General features: G+C 41.9%; 1 protein-coding gene across 36 annotated transcripts in view; it reads right to left on the bottom strand.

The window, feature by feature from the left end:
* NRXN3 (neurexin 3) overlaps window positions 1-25,803 on the bottom strand; it is an 898,188-nt gene that overhangs the window by 846,787 nt on the left and 25,598 nt on the right. For all 36 annotated transcript variants that reach the window (XR_011903710.1, XR_011903709.1, XR_011903708.1 and 33 more), the window contains exon 2: window positions 4,705-5,961. Coding sequence is in view for 32 of the 36 variants with exons in the window: in XM_072337914.1 (XP_072194015.1) it covers window positions 4,705-5,413 (709 nt within the window). In the remaining 4 variants the exon portion in view is untranslated. The remainder of the gene's footprint in view (window positions 1-4,704; window positions 5,962-25,803) is intronic.

A 25,803-nucleotide genomic window follows, 5' to 3' on the forward strand; every position in this document is an offset into this window, starting at 1 on the left:
TCAAGTGCAGAGCACAAGACCAAATGAAGGGTCTGCAGCTGTTTATTGCTGGTGAATTCAACAACCAATTTACATTCATCTATCAAGGAATATGCAAATGGCAGCAAATATTATGGCCATGTTCATTTGTTTCTGATTACAAAATGTATGATTTACATGATATATGTAATGCACATGCAAATTAAGTGCACCCATCAGGTTCATGGCAAAGTGCCAAATTAGCCCTTAGCGTTACAAAGTTCGCAGTGGTTGGCAGGGAGGTGTGCTGACTACAAGAAAGGCTAAGGCAGTCTTTTTAGATGCAGCCAAAAACTGGGCTGCTCCAAAGAGCAGGTGGAGGATAAATTCTGCAGTAACTTGTCTCTTTAAACGAAGCTGAGGGGCTATTGAAAAATCTGTTCCCGCTGCAGTTAAAAGTGTGATAATTACAGAGCAACGGGCTCCTCTGTCATTCAGCAGGCAGCATCCCCAGGAAATCTTGCACTGTAATCAAGGGAAGAGGTGCAATCAGGACCCTATTCAGGCTTCGTTTAGAAACAGCCCCTGCAGGCAACACAAAGGCTTCAGCGTGGTGCTTTGTGAAGCTGGTGATCACATCGCGCCTTGGTTCTGCAACTACAAGCAGAGTAAATGTCATTTCTGAGCACATCTATTGCACACCTTCATCCTCCAAGTCCAGAAGGGTCTTGGAAGAGGGGTGAGGTCATGGACCAAAAGAATTGTACCACCAATGCCACAACAATGACTTATCTTTCACATCTTGATGTGGAGGGAATTTCAAGCAGACTAAGCATGACAGTGTGGTCTAGAATGGGCAAATATGAGAGACAGGAGCTTGCACATCAGGCTGTTAGCAGCACTGTTTGCAAAATTTGAGTAGGAAATGTCCCAATTTGTTTTCTAGTTGGTTGGTTTGGGCTTGTTTGTTTGTTTTGTTGGGTTTTTGTTTTGTTGGGTTTTTAACTGACACGAACATATTTATCTGTGCTGCTCACATTCTACTGGAGCCTCATTCTCTTGGCAGGAGCCTGATCCCACAGAGACTGATGAGGTTCATTAGAGGGGAAGGTGTCTCCGACTTCAACTTTCATGTTTAATGGCACCACTGCCCAGAAACATACAAATTAATTGCTACTCAAATCAGCCATCCTTCGTACCCTACAGAGCTGTCAGATTCAATGAACCTGTTTACTCCAACTGCAATAAAAATAGTATCACATTTTATTCAAAACAGCTAGATCTTCTGAAGTGTGCACACGTTTGCACATGCATTCAAACACACAAATTGCACTTCTCATTGACCAGCAGTGACCAGCTCAGATACCCATATGGGCATGTAGCTATCATTGCACAGAAAATGCTGGCAACTCTGTATGCACAGTAAGTGCCAAAAAGCTTTCTGCACATTGGGGCGTGTTCTGGTCAGAATTTTGTTTTGTCTCATTATGGAATGGTTGCTCTCTACTAAGGTTCACTGTAGCTATACTTTGCGTTACAATAACCTCTAATACTATAAATGGAGCTTAATTCTATCAAGGTATGTGATCATCAGGTTCCACTCTCTACATTTTATTTTTCTGGCCATAGAATAAATGAGAGTGCTGTGGTTTTACCATCTGCAGACATAGGTATCAGTCGATAGCCAAGTAATGGCCTGGACCCTGTCAAGAGAAGTCATTATTAAAAAAGTACATTGCATTTAGCTGTTCAAACAGAAGTTGTTATTGATTGAATCCCATCAGTTCCCACTAAAAGAGCCAACTCTTGTGACCAAATGAAAATACACACACAGACTATGCACTAGTAAATACTATAATGGAGTTAAAGACCCTCTCCAAAAAGGGAGCTGTTGATATCCAGTAAAAAGAGCACGTCTCTTTCAAAAACAAGATTGAGAAAAAAACAACCATGTTGAAAATAATTCCTGCAAATATCCAGAGGCAGATTAAAGAAATAAAATAAAAGGGAATAGTTATAATGACAAACACTTCAATCTCTTGGAACAAAGCAAACACAAAATATGCAAGATGGTTAATGGCCAATCATGCTACAGGCAGGAAGAGCCTGTCCTGCCATTCCTACAGTGTTATACTGCTCATCCTGACATAGTTGGGCAATGGAAATCCAAAACCTTTGAAGTTTCTTAAGTTTTTCAAAGTCAGATTAAAAAGTAACTTGACTTCACTTGGCTCATTTTTTGTTTCCTCGACAATTTTCTTTGTCTGCTTGTTTCCACCTACTGAAACTCTGGTCTTCCCCTTCTCACAGTTTACACAGACACTAACATTTCAGGGTAACAGCATTTAACACACATAAATCACCACTGTGGTAGAACAGAGGGGACAGAAAACATGGCTAATTATAATATCCTAACATAATACACCATGAAGTAATACAATTTAAAACATAGGACTATACAAGGTGGGAATTGTTTGTGGAAATCTCTGTATTTCTTCCATTGGAAATGTCCCCTGCACAGCATCTTATGTGTGAAAAAACAGACCACAGTAAGGAGTGAGTTAAAAGTGTTTATTTAAGAAAGGTACACTGTGACAAACTTCTTTCCTCTGCCTTAATAGAAGGTCGAGATGAAAACTGATGAATCACTATAGGAAACAAACAGCAATGGTGACGCATGGTTTCAAAAGGTAACAATAGCACTGCATGATCTGCAGTACCTACAACAGAAATATTCCTGGTTTCAACAGAAGATGGATTTCATCTTGCTCCATCCTCCCAGGAAATACAGAAATTCCACAGCTGAGCCTTGGCTAGACTCAAAACTACCCCACAGGTGAATATGGAAGCCTCACTCACTCACAGTATTTTCTCTAGACATTCAATGAAAACCACGTTCTGTTGATGTCTTGACCTGTGAAGTCTTGATTCATTAGCTCAGCAGCAGAAAAAGGCTTATATCTGTATAATTCAGGCTCGACATGCCTCTTCAGCTCTCGTGATCTTCCATCACTCAAAATTTGTACTTGAGCACCAGGGCTCCAGTTATTCAAGTGCTAAGTCACAACCAGAAGTCTCTCCAACCCAACATGCTTCATGGCTTAAACAAAGGAAATCATTCTGGCTCACTGCAGGTTTAGACCAGACTGATGCTGAACAAAAAGCCAGGAAAAAAAAATGTGGAGTGTGAAGATTCAAGTCTAGTTTGGAAGACTTGGAAACTTGGACAAAAATGGGAGGAAAAAATGAATGTAGTCAGTCCCTTACCAGCCATTCTGAAAATGAGTTTATTGTTGCACTTCAGTTTACACTGCTACTTATTATTAATAAATACTTCAAATTTTATTACTGTACCTGAAAATTCACTGCAGGAAGGAGATGTTTTTTTAGTATACTATAGATCTCTACACACAGTTGATGTTATCCCAGAAATCATATTAGCCTTGTCTCTAAAATGGCTATTTCAGTCAAGAATGAAGAGTTATGTAAAATGGTAATGTATATTATTCTGTTATTTGGATATAAGTTTTCTTTTATCATTAATAGCACTTAAAATTAACGTACGTATAGATGCTGTGCTTGTTTTCCAAACCTTCCCTTCCTGTAAAAACATGCTTGCTCCTCCTTATTTATGCTGTAAAAGAAGAGCTGTATTTACACAGTATTTCTGTAAGAGTACTGACTTCCTTTTTGCTTACATGTCAACAGTACATAGATGTTACTTTCAACACTTTTCAAGTTCCACATACTAAATTCCAGTTAATCTACTTCCATTCCCAAAAGAAGTCAAGGAATGGTAGCTGTGATAAGTAAGACATTAATGCATTTTGACAAAATTTCAAAGTGGTTTTATTTCTTCTTCAGACTGGACGCTTCTTACCCAGTTTCATCTTTGGCATAAGCTCAAACTGTTGTGCTTAAACCCAAATGTAATAAAATAATGCTGAGATGAGATTCTCAAATTTACACTGATTTCCAGTCGATTTACTTAACTTTTTGCACACTGAGAGTTAATTACCATGACACTGCTAGAGATCAAGGAAAGATCCCTGAAATATTCTTCATTATGCAGTTTGCTTAAGACTTCTAGACTGAAATTTTCAAACACAGCAAGAAACAATGTAGAAACACTCAAATCCCTCTTCCTTTTGCAATACTAAAAAAGATCATTCAGCACTTCCCAAAGTAATTTAGTCAAGGGTGCTAAAACAATCAAAACACCATTCAGCAACTAGTGTGTAAGAAAATGAAGAGAAGCACGGGGCTTCCACAGAGAGCAACAGCTTGCACCAACTTTGGTGGCCTAACCTTTGAATGTCCTGTCAATCAATTATGTTAGCCATATACACATCGCTCATTTTAATAAACAATTCACTCAGTCTTGGTAAAATATTGTTGAATTCACCCAAATAGCTAAAATAATTTCTTACTAATGCTTTTATCAACATCAATACTGGGTATTTCTGTATTCACCAATTCACGCTGTATACCCTTATTAATAAGCTGCTGAAGAAAATCTGCCCATGCTACAAACGTAGCATATTTTCAAAAAGACACTTTTTGCAATTGTTCATGCTCACCATCTACTCTCATTTCATTATTCCCAGCTGGAAAGAGAACAGTGGAACTTTAATTCCTCTGATAGCCACCAGCAGGGATAAGAGCACAGTCATAGCCTTGCTGAGTGACAAATAAACTCTTTGGATTTTATAAACATCAATGGGAAGTATAGAAATATTTTCTTACCTTCAGAACACAGCTTGCCAGTATACCCAGTAGCTGAGCAGTCACAGTGTGGCTCACCATCCAGAAGAAAGCAAGTGCCACCATTTTCACAGGGGTTTTCTGCGCAGAGCCCTTCCATTTCCAGTCGGACTCCTTGACTGCCCAGGAGCTGAGGCTCAGAGTTGCCATATTTCAGATCCAGAATAAATCCTTGAAACGGAGGCTCACTCAGAACACCATCAAGGGTCAAGGCGGCAGGACGGATGTCCAAAGGAACTCCACCCACAAAAAGGTCGCTCACAATATTCATATACTGACGTTGTGGACGTACCTCACCTGCTTTGGCTTCACCATCCAGCACTAGCACTGTCCGAAGGTGATTGCGGCTGACCATCAGGAAGTGCCAGTTGCTGTCATTGACCTGCTTATCTGTGATAACTGTAGTCTCTGCACAGTCCACACTGAACTGGAGCTGGATGCGCCCATCAACAAGAGACAGACAGAGGAAGTCACAGACACCACCGTCATCAAAGTAGAGAAGCAGCCCAGCAGAGACATTGGTCTTGAACTGGAAGCTGAGTTCACTCCTAGTGCTGGCATCCCAGCGGAGGAAGCGGGCCCACTGGTTGGGGATGCCCATGAACTCCAGACCCAAAGAGAGACCCAGCAAGGAGCCCAGCAGCAAACTCACCTTCAAAGTGAAGTATACAGAGTGGAGAGTGAAGCCCATTGTTTCAAGAATCTGGTTTCACCAGGAGAAAAACAAAAGCCACACTACTGGGAGGACAACTCCAGCAGTCAACACTGAATCTGTTAAATCCAGCAGGAAGAGGAGAGCACAGACTGAGAGTAAGGAAGAGCAGTTGGAAAGGGAAATAGCAAGGGTACGTGATCAAGAAGAAATGCCTCCTCTCCAAGCAAAGATCTCAATTATCCAGAGGCCTTTATCTCAGATGTACAGGATATATGAAGTGGTTTCTCCAGCTGGTGTACTTCTGTGAAGGGCAAAGTTACCCACAGTGGTTTGTTTTGGTAGAACACAAAGGTGACACTGGTTGTTTCTTGGAGGGAGGAAAGGCAGAGATTAAGCCAAAGCCTCTGACTCTGGTTTCCTAGAAGTGATGACAATACTGAAGGAGGTGGAAGTAAGATGGAAGAGAAAGTGAATTCATAAAGTATGTGATCCTTGGGAGGGCAAAAGTGAAGTCAATCTTCATGGTGCACTGGTGGCACTCCAGCTCATAATTCAACGCTTGGCACTCAGAGAACTTGCAGGACCTGCAGAATCAAGAGAAGAAAAATATAAGGTTGGTCCTACTACTAACCATATCTTTACCACAGAGATTATTTAGCCCCGAATCTTCTTTACATTTCTTGATATTCCAGCCTCTTCTTTGTGCCTGCAGATAGCTAAACAGTCCTTCAAACCAGTAGGAATATCTACATCATCAAAACTAAGAGAACCAGGTAGAGAACACACCAAGAGGTCTACACACACCACAGCTCTAAGTAAGGAAACAATACAACAAATTATCTTACCCCTTTGATGAAGGTAATGTCAGTGACTAATGAGAGAGAAGCTTCCCTGCTAAAAATTACCTCTATCCTTTAGAGTATGAGAACAGATGAAGGAAGAATATTATCCAAACTTCTGTTCGACTTCCTAGCACACCAAGAAAACATTAGAGAAGACAACTCCACTGTCAGCCTGTCATGCAATAGCTGCTTTTACTTTACATGTACTTTAACAGGGACCTATGTAACCTGCAAAAAACGTGTTATCCAAAGTATGTATTTCAACCTGCAGCTGAGATGATAGGAAACTTGTAAATTAGATGATAAAAACTGTCTCAGCACTTACCCAATTGCCCTGGTCTAATGGTTTGGCAAAAAGGCCAAGTTTACCCCTAGATAAGAGCAAGCTTCTACACTGGGATTTAATTTACTTCTGTCTATTCACATGTGGGTGACTGTATGCCTAAGTTGGGAGAATGTTTTAATATAACAAGTAAATATAGCACAAAGCCAGGATCCATCAACACAAGCGCTTGTTCTCAGATATGGGCTAGGCATAAGAAAAGCTTAGGAAACAGCTAACACTAGCAAAGATACAAAGCAGGAAAGAAGGTGAGGTGAATCAAGGCCTTCAACCTCCCAGAAAACAGCATGAACACACATTTCAAAAACTGGGTCAAAAATACTGTGAGGCAGCACTTGCCTGGGACAGGTATTTAGTGATATGAGCGATGTGAGTTGCTGGAGATGTTGCTCCTGACAGATGCCTCCCAACCCTGACACTCACCTTGGTCCAGAGGTGCTGGCCCACAGATACTGTAGAAATAGGCAGTGCAGAAAAGCACAGTAAGTACAGTGCTTGAGCTGGAGGAGAATCAGCCATCAAAGGAGGGTATAGCTCACACAGTCACAGCCTCTGCCTTACCTGCCCTAAGAACTGGCAGGAGACTTAAGTCTCCGGGGCTGTTGATCTGGCAAATATAGCCAGCACAGAAAAACAAGTCACTTAGAAAACAAAATGGATCAATTAAAAGAAAACCCTCAAGCTAGAAAGAAACGTGAGCTTTTGGTGCCCAGTGGAAAGCAGGCCTGCTCCCTGCAGCTGCCTGAGTGGAGCTTGTTAGCTAAACTGCTATAAACACAAATAAAATCAAGTCAAAACCAGAGGGAAGATAATTCCTTTTAATTGTTAACAGCTTGGCTTGGGAGAATGGGAGGAAGAAAAAGGAGGTGTTAGGAGAGGTGTAAAAAGAAAAAGAAAAAAAAAAAAGAAAGAAGGAAAGAAAAAGAAACAGATCCAAATGCTCAAATCATCTGATTTCCCAAAGATCACAGTGTTGGCTCAATTCATGAGGGTTTTGGGGTGCTTAGAAAATCAAATGGAGGAAAAAGTATGTGGCTCTTGTCCATTTACCTTTCTCCTCTGTGCTCCCTGGTGGCTCCACTAAAATAGCCCATGATTTATGGAGAAGGAGAATAGAGTGAGCAGGAGGAAAGAGAGAAAGTGATGACCCAGGCTTGGCATTATTGATGAGATGGGAATAGGAATATAATAATGTGTGTAAATTAGCCAGCGATGTGCTCCCAGCAGCTCACAGTTCCCTTTACCTCAAATCTACCATAGCAGAACTCCCTGCTCCATCAGGTAGCTCTGTGCTCAGCTTGTGCTCAGGAGATGGCAAGCCCAGCACAGCCCCAATCTCCCACAGGGGCCCTGTGCAGAGGATCCTGCACAGCAGCTTCAGTCCTCTCGGTCAGGGCGGGTTGCAGTGCCTGCACCAGAAGCAGCCCTCAGCCTTCCTACTCTGCTCTCCCTGTTTTAAAAGACTGACTCTTTGAGGAGCAGTGGAGCACAGTGTACATCACAGCACCAGATGTAAGCAATCTAGAGACAATCACAAAAGAGATCTATATGCCCACAATACAACTGTACAAAAAGCCTGCCTATCTTTCCAAACCCCGTGTTGCTAAAAGCCCAGTTTACAGATGCAAACAAATCTAGGTCCCTATGGAATGCTTCAGTCCTTGGGATACTTCAAGGGAGCAATAAAGGGAGCAGAGCTGCCTTGTACATATCTCTGTAACATGGATACATGCTCATGGGTTAATGACAAAGGCAAATGAAGGAAACTTACACCAGGCAGTAACAGTTAAATGGAGAATGTACTGTTGGTTGAGTGAAGCCAAGGAAATCCTTCTCTATCTGTTCTAAAGAAGACAGGGCCAGGTCTGCTTCAGTAGAGGAAGGTGGCATAAAAAACAGTGAAATGCAGATGTAATTTTGAGCACTTCATTGCCTTCTGGACATTTCAGGGCAGGTTTTGGGAAGACTGCCCACACTCAACGGGCCAGGACTCCTCTAAAGCTCTGCCAGAACCCTGCAGCCCAACCCACAGCACTCTCTGCTACCCAAGCTCCATGTCCCACACAGCTCAGCCTGTGACAGCAAACTCCACCACACAACAGCAAGACCTGTAAAGAGCCAGTGTCCTTTTTAGTACTGGCCAGGATTTGATCTGAATCTTGAGAGCAAATTCTGAAAAAACACACCTGTGCTTTACTTATTTCCCATAATGAGTGATCCTCTTAAACACACTGAGAACGAATACATTTCTGCTCTTATCATTTTATTTTTAGCATAAATACTACCCTAGCAGCCTCATACAGCACACTGCTACCATAGCAATGCACTACAGTTTGGGACAATAACTATAGAATCTCATAGTATTTTCTTATATATACCATCTCTGGAGATCTCAAATTTTGCCACAGAATGAACACAAGAAAGAGGCCTCATGATGGTCACTGCCTCCTCCAAGCATGAAGCAGCAACATTCCTGTTCCAACTCCACTTATTGCTCACACAGAAAAGTAACACAACCATAGTATATTTTAGGCTTAATGCAAGTTAGCAGAACAAAGCAAGACAGAGAGTCTGGATGCTATCAGCCCTTCAGCAGACCAGCATGTGTGACAGCACTTTGAACACATGTTACTCTGAAGGAGTGAGTTTGCAGCACCCTGGCAGCCCGCACACCTCCCCAGCCCTCTCAAGAGTGGAAACAGTGAGAACACTGCCCAGGCAGCTCAACATCCTGCTTACACTGGGCCCACTTGAGGAAGCACTACACTTACACTATTCCAACTTCCCACTTACAGGTCTGACAGACTGCACAACTTCCCAAGCAGGGAAAGTGAGGCAGCCCTGCAGCAGCAAAGCCTACCCACCGCCATGCAGCTGAGGTCACAGCCATCCATTCTGCAGCCCACAAAGAGAGCCTGGGCCACATGCTGGAGTGGCTCTCAGCTGCTTATCAGCTGTATGCGGAGAGTGAATGACATTATCTAATTGCCAACTAATTTCCATAATTACTGACTGGCACACTCTGTATGCAGGGTTAATATCTCTGCAAATGTCTCACAACGCACCTGCTTAGGAAATGGAGTGAGAAGCCAAGCACTCTGCAGCTTAGTAGCCTGTTTACCCCACTGCACAGAAAGGCTGCTGGAGATGGGTTCATCACTGTCTCTCTCCCTGGTTACTAATTGCTTGGTATTTTCAGCAATTCCTTGTGCAGAAAGAATAATGGAGTTGGATGAAGCCTGGGATTGTCTGCCTTCCCCCACAAAGCCCTACCACTGCAAACCTGCATAGGTCATGTCGTTCCACCTAAGGTCACTAGACAAAATCCCACTTACACACTGATTGGAGAAGCTACTGTCCACTAGTCTGCCACTCATTCCACAACCAAAACTGCCCATTATGCCATACCTTGTGTGGAGTGCAAAAAACACATTAGTGACCTTAGATCCATGTATTTTTACCCAATGCAAAATCACCCTTGCCATTGCATTCACTGGGAAAGAAAATCAAATGGTTTACTCTTTTCTCAGGCCTGTACTGAAGCAGAGGACTTTGAAGAAGGGCCCTAATTTGGCTGTTTCCATATGCATTCCCCCAGTCAGCTCAAGTCACAGCAATCAGATAATTACAGCTCAGTGACATATGCCGCTTAAAATGATCCAGTGAAAATCACAATCAATAATTGATATTAAAAGCCAGGCTTGCCAGCGGCAGAAAAATGGAGAATTAATAGTATTTATTCAGCCTGTCTTCACTCATCCTGTTCTCTAGTGAAGAACGGGCTCCTTTTGGCTCATGGCTTGAGTGTGGAACTCCACAGACACCACTCTTTCTCATAAGAAGAAATCTTTCTGCCTGATCCATCCCCAGATGTATTATGGCTAAAAAAGATGAGAGAGAAAAACAACAACAACAACAACAAAAATCCTTCAGATGAAAAATATACATGGGAAAACTGTGAGTTGCTACCATCGCTGGGGAAAAGAAAGGAACATGAAAATCCACCCCATCTCACAACTTCCTCAGCAGGTACACATGGTGAAATGTTCACAGAGAACTGAGAGGGGCCAGGGAGGCTTTGAAATTCAAGAGACTAGAGAAAACCACATAGATTAATTTAGTTTGTATTTCCTCTAGTTGTGCTGGAGACGGCTCCAGGGTGGTGCCAGAAGAACTGCACTGAAGATAAACGTGGACTGCTTCACCCATGGGAGATCTTGGTGGCAGTAGGATGCTGGCAGGGGTCAGGGATAAAGCAGGATGAGCTCTCCTTAGTCAAGTGACTGAATATACAGTGGAAAATAGGGAAAATTTTGTCTGGTAAGGAGCAAAATACACCCAGCTCCTTGTTGAAGTTGTCAGAGCTTCACATGAGGCAGCATCTTACATGATACTGCTGGAGAGAAGCAAAGAGGAACAGAGGGAGCTTTAGGCCCTTATTTTGTATTTAGAGACACAAGGATGAGAACCAACATTTTCAGAATGGGGATTAGAGGTGACACTGAGTACCTGTTGGCCTCTTCTGATGTTTTGTTTTTTCCAGGGATATCACTACTTATGCCAGTCTCTGACATGGGGAACTGTACATGCCTTTGCCTCACCCCAAGTCCAAGGAGAGGACATATTCTCTTACACTCATTGGTTTTTCCCTCCACTGCTATGGCTTAGCTTTTCCATTATGGAAAGTGGGTATGGATTTGCTCCATTCTCCTTATCTGAATTCAGCACAGAGATCCTTAGGAGACGCTAGCAGAAAAAAAAACAAAAAACAAAAACAGCAGAACAACATATCAAAGCAAAAAGTAAGAACAGGAGGTGCTACTATTTAGGAAATCTACACTTGCAGTCCAAGAGTGTCTCTTTGTTTCTGCTCCCCTACAGCTGACTAAGACACACACGCCCACATATATACACTGTCAGTTATCTCAGTAGTCAGTGAGTGGGGTTCTTTGTCTCCCAGTGCCTGGGCACCCGGTTTGCAATCAAGCAGGTCAAGTCCATGAGACCATTCCTCCCTGTTCTTAGTTCCCACCTGCAGAGGGCAAGAATGGTTGTCCACTGCAAATCTCCTCTTGGAGCTCACCTTCAGAAATGCTATTGTTTATGTGGGCATGTGTAATACCCAAACTGTGTACCCACACCTGGGGGAGATGAACTCATGTGCATTTCCCTCATGCAGGAGGCACAGCTGGAACACTCAGTGATCTCAGAAGAGCTATAAGCAAGCTAGTAAAGTGCTCAGCTTTTGAACAAACATGGGACTGTGGCAGCAGAACCTCACATTTCAGAGCAGTCCAGCTGCTGAAAGAGTTAATACTGAATAACAACCACCCTTTAAAAGTCTAACTTCCCATACTTACTAAACTCAGCTCAGAACTGGAGTTCTTCAGAGCTGCACTAGAGGAAGAAGGGTTAAAGAAGCCTCAAGGGACAGCACTATTCCCTTCTTAAACACTCCACCCACCCCACAAGGAGTCCATGTAGTCCATGAGAGTGACCTTTAACTAGCCTACCTAGCCCAAGCTCAGCAGGAATGCAATTTACAGACCATTTCAGCTCTCCAGCTTTCTTAACACAAAGAAGAAAAATCAAAACCCAAGCACAATGGAAAAGAAAGAAAGAGAGAGAGAAAATAACCCTGCAGAGCAATCATGTCTGGGGCTGCTCTGATGGCTTTCTGTTCCCTTCCAGGACACAGAAATGACCCCCAGTGCGTTAATTACTCCCATTACCACAAACTTTCCACTAACAAGGACTAGCTAAAAGGAAGCATTGGCAGCAATGGAGCAGTTACTGCTCTGTACTGCCACGCAGGAGAAGCCAGACTCCTCCACCCCAAGCTGGTACTAACCAGGCGAGCAATTTCTGCAAAACACCACAGCTTTTATTGTAATTCCCAAGGCAGCTGCACTAGGAACGTTGGCCTTCCTTCAATTCCACCATCTTTAAAACAGAACTAAGAGCGCCCACTTTTCTAAAGACTTTCAAATTCAACAATTGCACAGCTCTGAATTGTTATCATGTATTTTACTGCTTCAGCAGTTGGTCTACCTCCATGCCCTGCAAAATCTCTTTCCTGCCACCAGGAAATCTGGATGGTCTGCAGCACTGTCTATCAGACCCTAAAATATCAAATGTGAAGAAGGGAGCTGCAAAAACAGAAATGGGATTCTGTGAACTGCCAGTGCTGGCATTACTGATAGAAGCAAAGCTTCTTTCAGGTTCCATATCCAACACACAAATTGTATTTCAGTTTTAATAAACGTCTCTTGAAAATGTGCTCAACATTACTGAAAACTGAATTCTGAATGTGTCATCAATGCCTGAAAACAAGCTAATTCCCAAGATCTTCCTGAGACCTGCAGTCTGCAATGGGTGTAATCTTCCCCGCCATTAGATTTGATATCGCAAACATAGACGTGTATCAGATGCTCATCGGAGAACAAAGCCAGAGTGTGGGCTTTCCTAGCTTTGAGGCAAGAGGAGGAAAGAAGTCACTGCTGCAGTGCTTTAGCAGTTACTTGGCATTAGGAAAAAGTACGGAAAAGAAAAACAGCAAAATAAAGCTACTGTCTGGCAAACCAATCAAGAACACCTTGTTCTTCCTCTCTGTCTGCTTCTTCTTTAGATATGTTTTTTAAGTTCTTCATGAATAAGAATAGTACTAATTCCTGTGGGGGAAAAAAAAACAAAAACAAAAACAAAACAAAACAAAAACAACAAAAAACCAGGAAGAGTTATTCAAAAAGACTAGAATAAAAATAAAGGTCAAATTCATTCTTTCCTTCACCTTCAGATCACACTGAATTCCCACTTTGTTTAACACTCTTTTGCAGTCCTGAGCCTGATTTCCAGTAAGCCAGGGAATCTGCATGTTTTGAAACACCATGATAGGTTATGACTGAAAGAGGAGACTGATGCAATCGGTTTGCTTGTTTTTCTCCTGAAGAAGGGAACACTGCACCTGGCCAGAGCTCCCTGTCAGTTGTATAGCCGGTAATAAGTAGCATCCTTCCATAAGCATCGAAAAGGAAATAGAGATTTATAGAGACTCTCATTACATAACCTATCACGCTCCACTTTATTGCAACTTCAAAATTTCACATAAAACTTTCTCCTGAGCTCCCGACCAAGCAAACCCTAACAAACCTAGCAAGAATGACAAGCTGTCCACAGCACGAGGCAAGTTCTGTCCTATTGCTAAGCACCTCAAATAGCTGATGTTCTGTTTAAAGCCAATACAGAAATGACTTTCAGGGTGCTGATTTAAATGTTCAGACTGGAGTGTGAGAGAGCCACATTCACACAGACATCATGACAGATGCTCTGTGGGAGCAAGGATGTTGGAAATCTCAGAAACACTAAAAGTCAATGGCCTCTGTGAGATTAGAAGCCTGCTTTCCAAATCACATTTCTCCTTTAACACTAGCTCCACAAACATTTCCTTTTGTGGGTATGTACACAACAACAGGCTGGGAATCCTCTTCTGTGTGAAATTTGTGCATTCTTCTAGCTCCCTGTTCTTTCTGTCTTCTGATATACAAAATTCACTCCACTATAACCCCCTCCCTACTTCTACCTAGGGACTATTGGGGGAACATGACTAGAAGTTACAAATAAAGAGGTTTCTCAGTTCCAGCATGCTGGGGCAGGAAGCAGAAATCTTTGCCAAGATAGGCTGCTAACGAAAATCTTTAAGCATCAGTGTCTTGGCTGGAAAAGGCCAATCTTTTGAAATGCTCAGGTTATTGAAAGCTTTCCAAATCAAGGAACCAGCTTATAGCTTTGCTTGACAGAGACCACTTTCTAAACTAATCAGCAATTCTGTCCCTGTAACACGATGTGGTGATCTGCCAGGGGGTACCAAGCAGTCCTGCACTGAGCTGGGACTGTTAGGCTGGAGGAGGACTGTCAATGAGTTAAACTCAGGCTTAAGAGCTCTGTGACCCCAGGAGGCCTGAGAACAGCAGGAGTTACATACTGGATACATTTTATTATTGTTTCTCATTTCATGTAAAATTTCCCAACTTGTATTTCTGTGCTTCACACTATTTTCCTCCATAACTTTTCTCTCCAGTTAGCTTTTTTCCTCAAACACTGCTAGGATGAAGTGTAGAAATGGATGCAAAGTTGTATAAAGAAAAAACATTTTTGCAAAATTCAGGTTAAAAGGGTTCACCTGTTTATTTCAGTGGAACCATCTAGATCATAGGATAGCTTGAGTTGGAAGGGGTTTTAAAGATCATCCAATTCAAACCTTCCTGCCTTGAGCAGGGCTGCCACCCAACAGATCAGGCTGCTCTGGGCCCCATCCTACCTGGCCCTGAATACCTCCAGGGATGGGGCATCCACAACTTGTATGGGAAAACTGTTCCAGTGACCCTGGCCTCCCACGTGACAGATAGGTATACTCACTACTATGATAAGGAGGCAATGACATTTCATAAAGCAAAGGGAACATAACTAGTAAAAAAGACAGGGACATAACACATGCAGCAAAGCATAAGCAGAATCACTGAGTGCACAGCATGGCAGAAAGGCAGACACTGGTTAAGACAAGCAGCCTAGAAGCACAGCCTGGGCTGCCAGAAGCGCCTGGGCACATCTGCAGAAAGGTGCAGGGAGAGCACCATTGACTGATACCTCTTTAAATGAACCTGGATAAAGCCACTGAGAAACAGTGTAACAGGAACTGGCTCTTCAATAGCTGAGGCACAGCTCTGAGCTCTGCCTTCACTGTGCAGCTCATGCCTGAAAATTCCACGCTAGGCAGCAGTGTGTCTGGGCCACAGACCCAGAGAACCAAACTTTTCCCAGTCAGCTTATTTTATCTATACCCCCAAGGTGGGGGGTAATTAATAGTATTATGGAAATGATCCCTCTTAGAAATTCTTTCAGGTTTTCTGATTGAACGTGGTAATGCCACTGGAGAAAATGCATGCTTTAAATAAGCTTTATTTGTTACACACTGATGAATCAATCACACTTGGTAGATCTAGAAAGAACTAAAAGATATATATTCTCCTACAAATGTTCCTTTAAAAGTCAGACGGTCTTTTAAAGAGCTTCCAGCCTTGGGACTCACAGTGCAGTGCCCTGGAAGACAATTGACATTCTGAGTGACTGGGCTGTGAATTCAAAATCCCAGCTCAACCTGCCCAAGTCAGGATCCAAACTCACATATTTTAAAAATAGGAAAGAAAAAGAAAGAGCAAAAGGGAGGGAGGGAGGGAGGAAGACTTGTATTCCTGTAGCTGCCCAAGACAGACTATCAGAACACAGATGCAATCACGGGCCAGGGAACATCCCTGTAATGGATACGCATGGGCCATACTTTGTACTTTGATGTACTAAATATGAATTTCTGTATTTTTAGCAATACAGCTGACAAGGGATAATTGTTATCTACGAAAGCCAATAGTGAAAAGAACAGCAATAAAAAAGATGCATTATGCTAAGGCACTTAAATTTAATTTTCTGTTTTTAATTTAAAAAGGAAATATTCTAATGTACCGGTGCTTTGGCTGTAGTAAACTCTGGTCACTACTGGCTCTCTTCCATTAAGAATGGAGAACAGAACAGGAAAAGTGGGAAAACTGAGGCTGCTGTATAAATAGCTTAATTCCTAGCAATTGCATAACTTTTCATTTCAAATCAGTTCTAAATGTGTTTCTTCCCCTTTCAACAAGAAATCTGCATATTCTGAATAATACATCCTTTCTGCTAACATTGTTTTCACAGCCTGAAGAGCCATTATTTTGACAAAAACACTCTGAGCAGCTCCTGCTAACAGAGCCCACTTTTTCCCCACCACTCCAAGTTCAGCACCTGGCTGGAAAGCTCTGCAAAGTTCTGCATGTTGTCAATGAGGTGGTAGAACTGATTTTTATCTTCTCCTTTCACATAAACTGCTCTGAAAGCTTTTGCTAGGCTGGTAGCAAATTGGTAGCCAATGAGAAATGTTGTGGGATTGGCCCTAGTTTCTAAATTAATACCACAAATCCTCTCACCAGGAGAGACTGTGATTCTTCTATTGTCCACTGAACATGGCAAGCTATGAAAGAACAAAGAAGCTTCTCTTGCATTGAAAGAGACACCCCACCTAAGACAAAGCTAAAATATGCCAGGGAAGAAAAAAGTCACTACGGTGAGAGTACTTGTTCTTGGGAGCCTGAGCTCCAGTCTCCCACCCCACACTTGTCACAGGGACAAAAATAAGCACGGGAGTGATGGAGGGAAAAGCTTCACTAATCAGCACTTAAAGGAAGATACCTGAAGTGCTCGTAATAGCCTGGCAGAACTTCTGTTTCCAAATTGCATTGAGTAACTGAGATTTAGAAGTAACGATGGAAAATGATCACTCGGTACCACAGGCAACAGATGGTTCCTGCAACCTGCCAGTTGCCAGATTCCAGGCCAAAATTCTCCCCCGTGTAACTTCATCACACATTAATTTAACTCATTTTATCTGTGGTACCTAGTTACTGGCTGCCAACATTTTGCTGCTCAGTAGTTCCTCACGCAATGGGATTTGCGTTCTAGCAGTCTGGGTGCATGAATGAGTCAGAAGGAAAAATCACATGGCCTGCCTGCATCTCTCTAGGCGAAGAGTTCTTTCAGGGGATACAGCAAAGACTACAGCAGCCACATCATGAAGTTTAATTACTGACTGTAAAGCGCTTGACCCATTCAGAAGACAAGCTAACATAAAAGCAACCTATTTTCTTTTATGACATTACTAGTCCCCTTTCAAATCAAGCAGAGAAAGCTCACCACAACAAGGTGCAGGTTTTGCTCAGGGCAGCGGTGGAGTGACAGAAAGCCATCCACTGCTCCACTGGTGACCACTTCATGACCTCACACTCCCCAGCTCCAGCGGAGGGGAGCTAAAATGGCCCACTTCTTCATTGGGACAGCCAGGCACAGCCACAAGATAGCACCCGCCCATGATACAGCTGGGATACAGGCACTCACCTTCCCATTTAAATACAAATCAAGTGAATCTACACCTTGGCCCTATGTTTTAAGCAGGAATCATGTTAATCAGGAATCTCAGCCCATGCTGGATTTACTGCTTAGGTAGGAAATCCTCAACCCCTCATTTTCGCCCATTCCTACTTAAAGGAAAGCTCATCTCAGGGGCTACAAAGTCAAGTGCTTCACCATTTGGGAGGAAAAATGGTAGATTTTGCTCAATTTTTTACCACTACTAATCTAAACCATCTGAAAGGCTCAGAGGAAGGGAAAGGTGTCAAGTATAGCAGGCTTCTTATAAGTAGCACTGCCAAGCGCTGAGGATGAGCTAAGTATTTAAGCTTGTTTTATAGACTCCTGCTTGTTCCTCCACTCTTCTGGGGTTTTTAAAAGTCAGAAATAAAGGCAATTTAAAAAGATGTGCATCTGATGCAAGAAAATCCCTGTGTACTCTATTTATGTAGTCAAGATCTAAATAACAAGAAAAAAAGCTACAAATCACGCCTGTATATTTATGTTAACCTTATGAGGAAATACAAGGATTTAGCTATGTTTAATCACAAACATTGCTTTAAAGAAAAAAAAAAGAAAAAAAGAAAAAAAAAAAAAAGGCCCTTTTCAAAGCAGTCAGTTTACAAATATGTGAAACGTGTAGGACTGCATAAGGCAGAACTGCTTCCACAGTTTACAGGAACAGGAAGACATGCACCAGTATAAAATGCTTTTATAGAATTCCAAACAGAGGATTTCCTATGAAATTAAATGAAAAAAAAAAAAAAAAAAAAAAGGAAAGGGTAGGGAAAACCCATCAGTCTACTGCTGTCTTCCAATTACCTTGCAAATACAGGCCAGAAGTAATCACCTGCTAAAAAATACATGTCGATAAAAGGTATACAGTTACTGCACAGCTCTGAGGCAGTCTGTTGTCTTAGACTGCAATGCACTGCTAGCTGTCAGATGTCTCCCTAGGGAATCCTATATGGCTTCACCACGACAAACACTGCTCATATACAGCAGTAGAGTCAGAGGCATTCAAAGTGTATCTCCTAAAATATCTTTTCCCAATAGCTTTTCCCAACTAGTGGAAGAGATTAAGACTGCAGCTACAGTACACTATACCTGCCATTCACTACCCAACTAGTTGATTTTATACCACAGGACTTCAGGCTGTTTGATGATGATGAAAATAAAGACTGAGGTAATAGTACTACAGAATCAAGAGCGCGCAACTGGGCAGAGGAAGGAGGAAATAGTGGCATTCAGCAGAATATTTGCTGTTAAGGTGGGAAATAGCAAAAGTGATGGAAAAATTCTTTAAGCAGCATTCCTACAGGGTAAAAATAAATAAATAAATAAATAAATAAATAAATAACCCACAAAACCACTCAGGTTCAATTGACTTCACAGACTTCAAGAAGAAGCTTCCATTAATCTTCACAACCAAATAAGCTAAGAATCCCACACCACAGCGCGCCATCTTCCTCACCAAGGACATTCATTCCCCAACAGACTCAACACTTCCTCTTCAACACTGCCCCCAAAAAAAACTCTGCTGTTGAAGGGTTTTCCCAAGTCACCAGGAGGGAACAGGTGCCTATCACTACCCATCCCATTCTCCTTTGATACTTTACACTCAAAACACAAGATCCTGCCCATGGAATTCAGCCAGTCTTTATAGCAGAAGCTCCGCATTATAGTTGGCCGTCACACCTTCCCTCCTATCATTCTCACAAGAGGACTTCCATATGCCACAGCCCACTGCCAGAGCAGAGGCCACCTTCCACTCAGCCACTTTACAACTCACTTCACAACACCAAAGCACTCACACTTTTAGTGAAGCCTCTCTTCTCTTTCTCAGTACCCAGAAAATCAGAGACCATATCCAAATTCTCCAGACCTCTGCGGTGCTCCCTGCCCCAGACCTCCTCCTCTTCAAAACCAGAGTACCAGCCATTCCTTGCCTCCAGTCATGGAGGGATCACTAAGAAAAAAAAGGGGAATTTTCTCTTAAATCTTGGTTTAGGCAGGATGAACATAATTGCATGGATCTCATAACTGTGTCATATTGGGCTGGGATCTTGATGAGTTTTATAACAGAAGAAAAAACATAGAAGTCCAAAAAAACCTAGCTGCCTCAGCATACTACTATTCAGTGTAATCTGGGTTCTCCTTTGGCTCTTTTACAGCTTCTGTCTTGGAGACATTCAAGTGCATAACACATTAAGCAACGTGCTTAGAATTTATCCAGAATGAGCCTCCCATTCTGTCCCAAGGGAACAATTACACTATTTTTAAAGGGCAAAATTAAAGCATTTGATTTGGAACTAGAGATCAACAAGTGAGAAGTCCTGTTCCCATCCTCGTACCAAACCTCCCAGCCAGAAAATATTTTTCCATTTATATTGTATATTAATTATTAATAAATGTATACACTTGTCTGCTACAAAATGACTGGGAATATTGATGCAGTCCCAAGAGCAGTAAAGACAAAGTAGCTAGTGCTGCAGTAGGTGGGAGCTAAGCTAAAGCAATGGACCTGCAACATAAACCTGTGTGGACCTCCAGGCACACCCTCCACAACTATAAAACAAAGAAAACATTCACCAGGTTATTCAAGGTGATAGGGTGACAGCGAGTTCTTTTCCTTTATCTATTTTTAGGTAAGAGATTAAGTATAAGTTTTTACTTGACCAAAGTAAGCTTACCACGGGGGAGTGATAGACCCTGGGAGAGTAGGCTCAGGTAAGTCAAAGCTCAAGCCTCTGTCAGAAGCCAGTAGGGGACAAAGGGGAGAGAACAGAGTGACACGAAGAATATGATTTGATCAATCAGAGTCTCCTGTAAACAAGCATTTTTACTCAACATTTTATTAATGATGTTATTTCACTGACTCCTGTATTCACGTTTTGTGCCCCTTCATTGGTGCTTTTCACTTATCAAGATCTGCCCACAATACCAACAGCCCAGAAAAGAAATTAGTTACTTCCCTTTTTCAAGAGCTTTGTTTGACTTTAATTACTTTTATACTTGCTTGGGAAATCAAATTTCATTCCCAAGAGGGTTAAAAAGGGGAAAGAGGAGGAAAAAGACATGGGGAGGAAGAAACAGAAAAAGGAGATACAATGGTATGCAGAAGAATCCAATTAAAAGTTTCTAAGCTCCTACTGCTGAAGTTGCAGCAAAATCTACTACTTAGCAACATGTTGGTGTGTGTTTTTAAACTATTTTTTTTTAAGTTTTATTTTATCATTTGTCTATTCAGAAAATTGCTGACATTATTCCTCAAGCACACATGATTATCAATCATTAGAAAATGCTTTTATCTGGAGCTGCTCATAAGAAATTGAAGTCTTTCCAAGATGAACTTAATGCAGATAGATGGTAGTTCAAGGCAGAGGAAAAAGAAGTGAACATAGGGATAGTCTGGTTATGTTTGTTTCCATTTGCATCAGTACTCAAGACTGAAAAAGCACAAAGGGCTGCAGTCAGGGATTGCAATCAGAAGATTCTACAGAAGTGGATAAGAAGCAGTTACAACAAAATGACCGCTTTGTGAAAAATACCAAAAAACAAGCAAACAAAAAACTTACTTCCTTCATCTTTTAGCACCAATAGTTTCTCAGTGACACAACACTCTGTGTTGCTTGTCCAAGCTCTATCCACGAATGCCAAAATATTTATTCTGTTGGTTTCTCTGGACCTGCTGATCAGCACTCAGCAGTGGCCAAACCTCCATCTTCCACTCCTTTCTCCCATTCCCACACTCCCTTCTTCCTCTCCTACAGCCTTTCATTCCTCTGCCATCACCCTTCTTCACTCCATTTTAATCAAGGTTCTTTCCTAATTAAAACAAACAAATATGAGGAAGCAATTAACATCTTGAAGGAAGCAGATGGTGGAATAGTGCCATTTCGTTATTACATTAAGCCTTAACTTGCAATCTCTTCAAACTTTTTGCTCTTTAATTAAGCACTGTTACAGGCAAGTTCAATGGGCCCTAAAGTAGGCTTTATCCAATTAGCTCCTGAGAAGCCGGTGGTGCACAGTGACACACTGAGCCAGCTGTGGGGGCAGCCCTAGGGCCATATGGGACTGAGAACTTCCCTTGCATGTGCGTAAGGCGAGGAAAGGAGTGAGAGGGAATCAAATGAGAGTGATGTGGCAGTTCTGGTACAAGTTTTTCACCATTCGTGTCACAAGACTCACTGATCCTGAATTCCACATGCACAGGTTTTAAGAGGCAGCAATGACTTAATGCCAGCTTCTCAGAGTGAGGACAGAAGCCTAGAAAACCTCTAATGCAAGTCAAGAGAACTGTTGATAATTTTCATACCCGTTTACAACCTTGAAATCTCCAGCATTCCCTCTGCTTCAGTCCTCTGCTTTAGTCCTCTGCTTCCATTTTCCCCTACATCTTTGTTTGCAGCTATCCTAGTATTGCCAAATGCAGGCCTCTGCAGATAAAGGAAGCACCAAAAGACAGCTGTGTCAGCCAGGGTCATCCTCACAGGTGGTCTCCATATACACATGCCAGAGAAGCAGACAATTAGAAGATGTTGTGACCTAATTTACCTCTGCCCTACTGCATTCTGGCAGGTGATCCTTCAACAACAAAGCCAAGTGTCACTGAATCCTACCTGTGTGCTTCTAGGAGCAAAAGGAAAACCATCCGGTGTGACCCAGATGGACACAGCACTACACACCCTGAGACTCTGCACAGATGCATCTCCTTTCTCTACACCCATATAAAGAAAAATACATTACATCCACTTATAGATTGGGACAAGAGCTTCTGACAATTTTTGTGATTCCCAACGTCAGACAGGGTTGTGTAGAGTAAACACACGTCAAACCTGTCTTTTCTGTTTCTCTCAAAGATCATCCTTTTTGTATAATCAAGGCTGGAATATGACTCATGGAGGGTTCAGAAATTACAAAGCCAAAGAACATCCCTGGGGTCGCCTGGCCTGGGAACTTTTCTGAATTAATTTCTGTTTGAAGCAGGAAGAAAAAAAAATCAAACCTGACTCAAAGATTTCTATTAATGGAGACTTCATAAAAACTCCTAGAACGTTAGGGCCTATCATGGTTAAAGACATGCTTCCAGTCCAAAGTTGTCTATTTCAGCTTCTAATCACTTGATCTTATTATATACCTTTGTCTGTACAACTGAAGAATCATCTATTTGCATAACTCCTTCTTCATCTCTTAAAGATAAAAGACAATATGTAACATATGCATTTGCTGAGGGATGAGACACATAATCATAGTGTGCTGGCATCATTTCATTCTAAGTTTCACACTCAAACAAGGAAACCACTGAACATAACACTAAGAAATGTAACCATCCTATAAGCAGTGATATTTTCCTTGCTGGCCTCTTATAATTGCACCATGTGCAATGCAAAGCTAATTATTATGCTGAGCATTTAATTGTGTAAAATTCAGAGGCTGTGAACATCCAGTTCCCACTATAACCATGATTTAGCATACATGTGCTGCGTGTACAAAAGCTGCGTGTTTTCCTGTAGATGCCATAATTACGGCTTGAACATCACTTTAGTAGCATTCAGAGAACAGAATTTCTGAATTCCCTGGCTTTGGTTATTTAAATCCTCAGTGATATTATCAATCTCTAGGGTGTTATATGCATACAATAGGGTCGTCAGCATCAGACTCAAATAGTTTTATATGGATGCTTAATCTTACTGTAGATGTGTATGTACATGTAATCATTTCACATCTGTCCTTATTCAAGGCATGTTCATGTTCCTGTGTGAAGTATTACACACAATTATGCCATGTTCTCAAAAAGCAGATGTTCAGATCCACATACTATCAAGAAAAGAATTACATTCTGTTACACTAAAGGAGGACCTATTTTGTACCAATCTTATCATCTGATTATTTATCCTCATAAATCAGTTTGAATATGCAGTTATTCTAGGTAGATGTTTCACAGGTGCATTAATAGGAAGTGATAGCATGCTGTCTACTAGGGTAAAACTGGCTTGCTCAGTTACATCTTAACCCCAGCCTACAGCCATAAGGAAATCCCAATAACATTTCTGGAGCAGGTGTTGAGCCCATGCTGACACCAGGACCCAGAGCCACTGTCCATGACACCAAAACCAGCCCGTTCTGCTCTCTAAACTCCATGTGATCTAAACAAATTTCTGCAGAGGTTTAGAACACAAAGGCTGTGCATCCTGAAAGACAGATCTGCACAAAAGTCTGGCAGCAAACAATCTTACAGCAGCAGCCGAAGCTCCACACCATGTCTGAGGTTGAACTCCAGACACTGTGCCAGACACCGGTCAGACTGCCCTGGAACAGTATGCATTCTTCCCATTACCTGGGCTCACAAAGGAGGAGGCCAGATGAAGTGAGCTTCAAGAACACTTCCAAGGGTGAACAGGAGAACCCCAAATCCTATGTCATAAGAAGAGACTAAGAAAACAAGACACTTCTACACTGAAAAGTGAAAGGTCAAGAACAGAAATGGCTACTGTCTATAAGTACTTCAGGGACAGGAAAGAAAAGAGACATAAGCTGGTGCTGAGACCAGAATAAAGGATATATAAACTGGTTATAAGTAGCTGTACACTGGAAATTAAAATATCATTTCTAATAATAAGAAGATGAATTCTGGAATAGCCACCCATTCAGAAAAGAATTAGATATCACAAAACTAAGTGGTTTTACTTTCTTGTAAAGCTTGTCATGGGAGTCAGGGGGTCTTCTGCAGTCCCATGTTCCTGTACTGAACAATATACAGATGGGAAAAAACTCGAGAGGGCACGGGCTGAGCCCTCCAAGGCCAATAAATACTAGAAATTATTTAAGATAAAACTGAGCAGTGGGGGGGGGGGGGGGGGAGAAAAACTGTCCCCAGTGTACAGTTCCCAAGAGAGGTTTAAGCCTCAAAAATAGCTGTACTGTATATGAGAATATGCTGCAGCTCATACAGCAAATCCCATTACACATGCAATTGGAGTAAATCATTATAATGGCCACCTCTGGTCTTAAAATCCATGGATCACAAGGCATGGTAAAAATGATACAAGCAACAACAGAAAACCCGAAATTCTATTCCCATTCACACAGCACTTGGAATCAGACAGCTGGTTCAGATCTCACAGTTTTTCCTAGCTGGGAAACACAGCCTGACCTAGAGTTCAGACAAAGGTGAAACAAATTCCAAAATCTGTATTTGGCAAGAGCCTGGGGATACCTTCACAGCACTAGGTTTTTACATTTCCTTGTTAACATTTAATATGATCTGGAGATGCAGAGGTTCAAATCCCTAGCTAAAATGAAAGAACACACCACTAGCAGTAAAATGTGTAAATTAACTACAGCAAATATAGTTTAACAGCATGATAAGGAGTAAAAAACACTTATCCTAAGACAGCGTGCATATAGACTGTGTACTTGCAGTTCTTCAGACAACACAAAATCACAACTACAATTTTCAGAAGACTTTCCACAGGAACAGAAAAAAGTTGGTCATTGTTCCACCTACATTTTGCCTTCTGCAATTGCTCTTCACCCCAACAAGCACCCTCTGTGTGTGAAACTGGAACACTCTTCAACCAGTCAGCCTAGCGTCAAATTTCTAGTAAAAAATACATTAAATCCCTTGAAAACACAGGTACAGTGAACATTCAGTTTCCTCTAGAAAATCTCCTCAGAGATGCAGTCTCCAGTGGACAAAGGCCAAAGCACACCTGTGACTTTAACTTGGTGCATCTTCCCTTTTGACCCTTAGATGAAATACAAACCTCCTTTGTCTGAGACTACCCAAAGAGTGTGACTTTACCCCAAGGGAGGGCAGATTCCTACAGCTGACTTCACATGCACACACATTCTCTACATGGCTGAACTGGCACAAAATCTAAGAACTTTGTGGATCTTCAGATGAGAGACAGTATATAAAAACTGCATGAAACAAATACTTACCGTCTATAAATACACACAGGCACATTTCTCCTTTTCACAGAGCAGAGACTCCCACTACAAAGTGTCTTGCAACATGTCAGACATATTGACAAAGCAAGCAGAAGTTTGTTTTTTTTCCTTGCTCTGTATTGCAAGGCCATGTTCTTTGTTCCTACTCCTCTGATATTTATCCCTTCCTTTCTTCTCCATATTCTGCCTCGAGCCATAGGCTTGTCTGCTGTCTCTTCATATTGGAAACATGCAAGCTTGTTTGGTTTAAAAGGTCAATCACAGCTTGTTTATACTCAGTCTTTCTCAAAAATCTC

This window comes from Excalfactoria chinensis, chromosome 5 (genome assembly GCF_039878825.1).
Source record: "Excalfactoria chinensis isolate bCotChi1 chromosome 5, bCotChi1.hap2, whole genome shotgun sequence".
In the NCBI taxonomy this organism is placed as follows: domain Eukaryota; kingdom Metazoa; phylum Chordata; class Aves; order Galliformes; family Phasianidae; genus Excalfactoria; species Excalfactoria chinensis.